At 38.9% G+C, this 7595-nt stretch overlaps 1 protein-coding gene and 1 pseudogene across 1 annotated transcript; both read right to left on the reverse strand.

Moving 5' to 3' along the window:
• Positions 1–4116: 4116 nt before the first annotated feature.
• Positions 4117–6169, reverse strand: LOC143604012 (ribonuclease 3-like protein 2). The gene is made up of 5 exons (XM_077080620.1): positions 5723–6169; positions 5166–5315; positions 4954–5083; positions 4519–4762; positions 4117–4427 (listed from the first exon to the last, which is right to left on the reverse strand). Exons 1-5 carry the CDS (start codon positions 6095–6097, stop codon positions 4253–4255), a joined length of 1074 nt encoding a protein of 357 aa, XP_076936735.1. The 5' UTR covers positions 6098–6169; the 3' UTR covers positions 4117–4252.
• On the reverse strand, positions 6132–6953 carry LOC143604011 (ribonuclease 3-like protein 2; annotated as a pseudogene).
• Between the last annotated feature and the right edge of the window lie 642 nt (positions 6954–7595).

A 7595-nucleotide genomic window follows, 5' to 3' on the forward strand; every position in this document is an offset into this window, starting at 1 on the left:
GATTTAGGGTTTCGTTTTGGCTCAGAGACGCGAACGGACGTGGCTGCGGCGTCGGCCGCCGTGCCGGACGTCGGCATCATCATCACCGTCGCCGGTCGGAGCATCATCATCATCATACGCGAACGGAGTAGAGCAGAGACGCGATTTAGAAGCAGAGAGAATTCCATTTCTCTTCCAAATGGAGAGAATTGGATTTCTCTACTTTTTGCCTACACCCAATTCTCAGAGAAAACCAATTCTCCGCCCAATTCTCCGCCTAATTCTCCCAAACAAGAGAAAACCAATTCTCCACCCTCAAATCTCTCTACCAAACACCCCCTTACATTCTTCCATGTGGGATATAGTTTCTTTTTCTTATTTCCTTCATGTGAGAAGACTTACTTTATATATTTATTTTTTTTATTTGTTTTATATTTCCTTATTTATATTTTGCCATTACTTGTCTTTGAGATTATTATTGATCCTTTAACTTTATTATTTTGTCAAATTTGGACCAAAATTTTGGGGATGTTACACGCATTATTTGTGTTCAACATATCTATATTATTGTGTCCGGTCCACACTTGAATTTCTTTTAAATAATTTCATTTAAAGCTAACGATTCGACGACAATTGTGATATATCTGATGTCAGACAGATCATGACACGTGGCAAAAAGGCTATGTAAAAGGTGATCGATGGACAACCACTAATTCTAGACGGTTCGTCGGGGTGGACGAGTTTAGCTATAAAAGTCCACACTGACAAAGAATTAAATCCATCCTTACTTCACAACTCACCTCGATTTCCTTGCCATAGACCCGACGAGCCATTTTTGACGTGCCAAATCCAAACCATTTGTACTACCTACATGTTGATTAGTCTTCGCTAGATGAGTCCCGAAGTCTCGAGCTAAACAAAGATTTTGTTTGATTAACTACCTGTTACCCTAGCCATCAAGGTATTTGCTATGTTGTAGTGAATTCGATTAAGCTAGCTAAATCCTAGTCTATGGTACGGTAAAACCTAAACCGACAATTTAACGTATAAAAAGGTTTTGACAAACTAACGTTTGATGAAGACACGCCCTTTTTAAACATAACTAAAGAATTTAAGTGGTTTTAAACTATAAACAAATGAATGTTTATTGAAACTTAAAACCAAAGCTAACAGTGTCTACAATTAGATCCAATAAAGAACTAGGTATTCATGTAAATCTATTGTTATAGGTTAAGCATTCGAAATAGCAAAAGATTCTAAGAATAGAAATCACCAACTGAGCAGAAAGGTGAATACGTTAAACTCTTAAATTTTTAAACAAATTGATTTACTCATACAAGGCAAACCGATAGTTTGTCTTAAAGAATCTGAAACGTTGATAATCAAATCCCTAAAACCTTATAAAATCAAATAGATAATAGATTAGCTCATACTATATACAAATATGTCTGGATCTATGCATAAAAAGTAACCGGTACAAGGAAAGAAAATGAAATCAAAGTTTGAGAAACACACTTAAAAAAATATGGGTTTTCAAAAATTAAATCGAAATCAATAACCGCCGTTGATGGCCATTCACTAGGTTCCCATTGTCAGCCTTGGTATTATAAACATGCTGTCGGTACCTGGTAGTATGAAGTATGAACCGGTTGGTGTTGCCGTGCTGGTGGTCCGTTTTACCAAAAGTGTATCAAATCAGTGGGCTTTTTTGTTTCAATTCAATGATTGTGATATTTATTTTTCCTATATTATTATTATTATTATTATTATTATTATTATTTTTTAAACTTTGTTTTCTATTTGTCAAATGTTGCATATTTGAAAGCTTTGCAAGCACAATTCTTGAAACCGAATTTTAATAACAATTTGGGTTAGACATTCTAAAACTTTAACAGCTCGACTTTTGTTATAATTCATGAAAACATTATTAAAGGTTTAATTTAAAAGCCGTCAAAACCAGAGAGTCTTAACACTGCACATACTTGAATGATATTGGTAATGTGAAATATGACTAAAAAATGTACCTTAAAACTGAACCACGCATGGTCCAATCATGGTTGCTTTTGCCCAGTTAAGTTTTCCACTTAAGCCGATCTAAGTTTTATTCTGAGGTATCGTTCGTAAAATGTTCATAACATAACTAACTTGCATGACACATGGTTAATGTGACCGGAAGATCACAATTAACACCTCAGTAAAAGCCCTTGTTTTCAAATGCTGCCAACATCCGACGCCCAAACCTTAAGTTGTCATACTGCCTTTTCCCAATTTAGTTGTTGTTGTTTTTTTTTAAATGAGAAAATATTGATCCTTTTATATATAACACAAACCGAACTACATCTGGATAATGGGTAAGCGAGCAACAAGCTGCGCCGCTATCCCCTTTTGAATCGCAAAGCCTATTCTACTAAATATAAATCCTTGGTTCCTCGGGCTCTGCGAGTCACTGTGGACCACCTTCTGCACCCGCTCCAAGAAGCGAACCGCCTCGGGAGCTAGGGATCCAAAAGTGTCGAAGGCAAATGGAATGAACACGTGCTGATTCTCCAAACACAATGTCTCATGCTTAGCAACCTTCCTAGACTCCGCTCTCAAAACCGCCTGTCCCGGTACGAAGTCACTGTCTCTCAGCCCACCAACGGGGACACCCCAGTGAGGTCAACACACGCATGCTTACCCCCTGCCCAGCCAAACACAAGAACATCCGCAGGACGCAGGGTAGATCTTCCCTCACGCGGATCAGTCAAAAAGTTAACAAGTGCCTCTTTCTTGGCTGAGATCCCGGCACGTCTAAGCACATCCCATAACACATATCTAACCCAGTCATGACGATACTTGAATCCCGACAATTCCTTACAGTGGAGGGCATGCTCACCGAATCTATCCAAACAAGCTTTTTTACAAATGGGGCAAAATTCATCTGGAGGGAAAAGGGGAATCATAAGCCGGTATTTAAGGATGGCTCTGTATTCAACTGCCAACATCCGTTGCCCAAGACCTTCAATGGGCACAACAGTCAAAAAATCCTGGGCATGAGCCCCCTTGAGACAAGCTAAAACTGCTTTTTGTCTCGGGGTCATATCGAATCGCTCCTCCAAATCATGTACGTGTTTACCATAAAGAGCACTCGCCAAGGTTTGTTGAGGTTTCTTGGGGGCGGTCTCCTTATCAGTAAAACCGCCTATATCAAGGTTCGGGAGAGTTGTTCTAATATTACCAAGTGCAAAAGAGTAGTCAGGATCTACCCCCGTAACACCAGCGTTTCGTAGGACGTGGTCTTGCAATTTCCACGACTGAGACCTGGAAGCCACAAATGCATATGCGGAGACATCCTCAGCCGAGAAAATTCCTAAGCCTCCGCAACGCATAGGGAAGGAAGCCAACCTCCACTGGAGGTCCCCAAAATGCGGTCCTCCACACACAACAATATCTTCAATTGCCCCCCGCAGGCCCGCATCAAAGATGGACACAACCTCTTTGACATGTTCAGGTTGACAGGTCCGGAGCCCAAACACTAACTTAGCAACCCCCATGCACGAGCGTAACAAAAGGAGCTCACTTTGGGGGTCCCTCAGGTCTGGCAGGCGTTTCATAAGTTCAACCGCCCTCAAAGCTCTTTTAGTTGCCAAAGACCGAATAAACCCTGCATCCCGACTAACCGCTCCCCCCAAGAGTTTTAACTCCCATCGCAGGCCTGCTAATCTCTCCAGGGAATACACCCGACACTTTCTTCGAATCATCACATGACGGCCAAAAAACCTCTGTTTTTCGAATATTAAGCCTAAGCCCTAGAGACGCCCCCTCTGAGCGAATAATGCCCAACGCTCTAGCGACCTCCTCAGCCTTACCAATAATAGTGCCATCGTCTAAATACCAAGCATGGAAGGGCAAGGGACAGGTCCCCTGCACCCTAAGGATGAGCGGATGAAGGACCAACGCAAAAAGAAGAGGGCCAAGGGGGTCCCCTTGCTGCACCCCAGTAAAAGCCCCGATATGAGTATCCCCCACATATAAACGTGCGGGGCGGGCATATAAAAAGAGAACACAAACTTAGATTAAATCGAACTTAGATCGAGCGTGCTCTATAAAGTGCAACATGAATAAGCTCTAGTAAAATTCAATCTTTGAATAACTATATAAAACTCAATTAGCAGCCAATTAATTATGACATCAAAATTTTATGTACCCGGACTCGATAAAGTTTGATTCTAATGAGCTAAAGAGTGTTCGCGCTCAAACATTTTACATAGTTAATAAACAAGAAACTTGTTACTCACGCATAGCCCGACTTTTGCAAAGCACAAAGCATCGCCGACGCTGCAGAATTCTCAGCATCCTTTCGTCTAGACCTCTCCTTTCCATTCACCGTTACACCCGCATCAGAAAGGTTGATTGCAACAGACGCTACAAACCGTTTATCATGTGACGGACCCAATTCTTGCTCAACTCTAAAATTTAAACAAAAACAATCATATTAAACAGGTTGCAACGCAATTAATGGTAAAAATGTAAAATTAATACCAAGCAGTTGAAACATACTTGTAAGTTGGCGTTGACCACTTTTTCTTGCTGCAAAGTTCATATAATTTCTGTTTCGCAGCTTCAGTCTCCATTGATTCATTGAAATTAACAATAGTTTGAAGACGTGTATCACTGCTTTTAGATTTAGTCATTTTTGACAAGGCTGCCTCGGCTGCATGAAGCTTTGCGTTCTCTTTTGTCTCCGATGAGCCAGTTGCAAAAAATGTACCATCCACATATACATTTGCAACTGTTTTGTCACCTACAAATTTTAACAGAATAAATATTAATAATAAAACAGATTAGATTTAGGGAGTGTTTGGGATTCCTTATGAAAACTCCTTATAACTTTTCAATAAGTTAATAAGTTACAAAAGTGTAACTTATTAACTTTTCCCTCACACACCAAAAGCAATCCCAAACACCCCTTTAAATGAACAAATTAGCTCTCACCCTTTCTACTATATTGTAATTCAACTTGCTTCCCATCCTTTTGACACGCCTCGTATAATGCAGTAATCGGTTGCGGTTCAGCCAAAATGACATCAAGCATCACTAACGGTTCAAGTATGCGCTTTAATATCTGAAAATTTTAGCTCTCCTTCTTAGTTTTATTCAAAAACCAATACAAGTAATAAAAAACGAACAGATTCACAGAAACTCACCTGCCACATATTCGGCAAGTCAAACCCCAAATCAATAAACACAGCCGCAGCCACTGATTCAACAATATCGGCAAGCACTTTTGGGGCTTTTATATGGCCACCATACACAACCATATCTTCTTCTTCCACTTCAACCAAAAAATCCCAAACCTAACAAAATCAAACACCAAAAGTTAAAAAGCAGTTTTCTAAAAGTCCTAAATCCTGGCTTTTTCAAAAAGTCTTTGAAAAAACCAATAAGTCAATAAGCTGTTTTCAAACTCAATCCCAAACAGGCTTTGAATTTCAATGTTTGAAAGTTTTCAAAAAATATATTTAAAAAATATAGAAAGCTTTTAAATTTTAAAGACTAAAAAGTCTAAAAGTTAAAAAACTGTAGGCCCATAATTCAATATCCAGTCTGCTAATGTCTTAACCCATGGACCAATAAATTATGAATTTGTCGAATCTATTTCGAATGTGAATTTAAAATTTCAAGATTCTAATAATTCAAATATTCGAAATTCGATACCTTAACAAATAATATTAAAATCAGTATACATAATAATGCAGAGTACCTTATCATTGAGAACAGTGGCTTTGTTGTGGCGGATGTACTTATGAAGCCCATGATGAACCGCAACCCGAGCAAGTTTCTCATTACTAATATTCGCAGCCCGGAGACGCGAGAGCACACCCGCGTCCACTTCCGAGTACGACAAAAAGAAAAATTTCGAAACAGCTAAAGAGAGAAGTGCGTCGCCAAGGAACTCGAGCCGCTGATACGACAAACCATCCTTGCAAGAAGGATGTGTTAATGCCTCTTCCAATAACCTCTTGCTGTTGAACCTATACCGCAGTATAGATTCAACGGCTGCGATGGACTCTTGCATGTCTGTCACAGGTTGACCCACCGAGTCAACGGGTTGCAAACATAAATCTGCGCCGTACATGTGGACAATCTTTTCTGTCGGATTTTACGTACGATCATTGTCTTTTTGGATCTGCGACAGACGTTGTTGGAACTGTGTTTGGATCTGCAAAGTTCATTTAGTTTCTGTTTTGCAGCTTCAGTCTCCATTGATTCATTGAACTTAACGATAGTTTGAAGACTTGTATCACCGCTTTTAGATTTAGTCATTTTTGACAAGGCTGCCTCGGCTGCATGAAGCTTTGCGTTCTCTTTTGTCTCCGATTCCATTGATTCATTGAACTTAACGATAGTTTGAAGACTTGTATCACCGCTTTTAGATTTAGTCATTTTTGACAAGGCTGCCTCGGCTGCATGAAGCTTTGCGTTCTCTTTTGTCTCCGACGAGCCGGTTGCAAAAGATGTACCATCCACATATACATTTGCAACTGTTTTGTCACCTACAAGTTTAAATAGAGTAAAAATTAATATCATCAAGCTTAACTTAATGTAACAAATTAGATATAAACACAAGCTCTCACCCTTTCTACTGTATTGTATATCAACTTGCTTCCCATCCTTCTGGCACGCCTCGTATAGTGCAGTAATTGGTTGCGGTTCAGCCAAAATGACATCAAGCATCACTAATGGTTCAAGTATGCATCTTAATATCTGAAAATATTATCTTTCCTTATTTTATTCAAAAACCAATACAAGTAATAAAAAGCGAACAGATTCACAGAAACTCACCTGCCACATATTCGGCAAGTCGAACCCCAAATCAATAAACACAGCCGCAGCCACTGATTCAACAATATCGGCAAGCACTTTGGGGCTTTTATATGCCCACCATACACAACCATATCTTCTTCTTCTACTTCAACCAAAAAATCCCAAACCTAACAAAATCAAACATCAAATGTCCCCATCTTTATTATCAATCTTTCTCGTAGGGATGTTCCATCTTCGAACCGGACTCAAAAAACTCGAAATTTGATTTGACTTGAATTTGAATTTCAATGTTTGAATTCGGTTTACAAAAAATATATAATACAAAAAAATATATATAGAAAGCTTGTGTTTGGGTGTGCTTCTAAAACTTGCTTATTTGCTTATTGGTTTGTTGAAAAGCAAAAACGGTTTGGCAAAGCTCCTCCAAAAGCTTCAAACTAGAGCGTTTCAAAAATGATTTTTGTTTTTCAAAAAGCAAATTAGCAAATTTAAAATCTTACCCAAACACCCCCCGAGTTCTAAAGAATAAAAAAGTTAAAAATATCTAGTCCACTAATGCTTAACCCATGGACCACAAATTATGAATTGTCGAATCTTTTTCGAATTTGAATTCAAAAATTCAAAAATATAATAATTCAATTTAAAATAATTCAAATACTCGAAATTCGATACATTAAGACCACGTAGTGGTAGAGAGGCTATTTTGGGGGCAACATTCGACACGTAACGCCATGTCAGCAAGATGTGCAATTTTCATTTTAGGGTGTACCGGTTTGTAGCCTAAAATCACCTAAAAAAAAATAATAATT

Source organism: Bidens hawaiensis, unplaced genomic scaffold, assembly GCF_021521415.1.
Source record: "Bidens hawaiensis isolate Kalapana, Puna unplaced genomic scaffold, B.hawaiensis_p1.1 tig00063681_1, whole genome shotgun sequence".
Taxonomy (NCBI): domain Eukaryota; kingdom Viridiplantae; phylum Streptophyta; class Magnoliopsida; order Asterales; family Asteraceae; genus Bidens; species Bidens hawaiensis.

Bases quoted from the DNA above. Each gene is read 5' to 3' on its own strand.
- LOC143604012 (XM_077080620.1), bottom strand. From the start codon at position 6,097: ATGTACGGCGCAGATTTATGTTTGCAACCCGTTGACTCGGTGGGTCAA. The intron at 4,763-4,953 runs GTGAGAGCTAAT...TAAAATTTGTAG, and splicing joins ATTACAATATAGTAGAAAGG to GTGACAAAACAGTTGCAAAT. The intron at 4,428-4,518 runs GTATGTTTCAAC...TTTAAATTTTAG, and splicing joins TGGTCAACGCCAACTTACAA to AGTTGAGCAAGAATTGGGTC.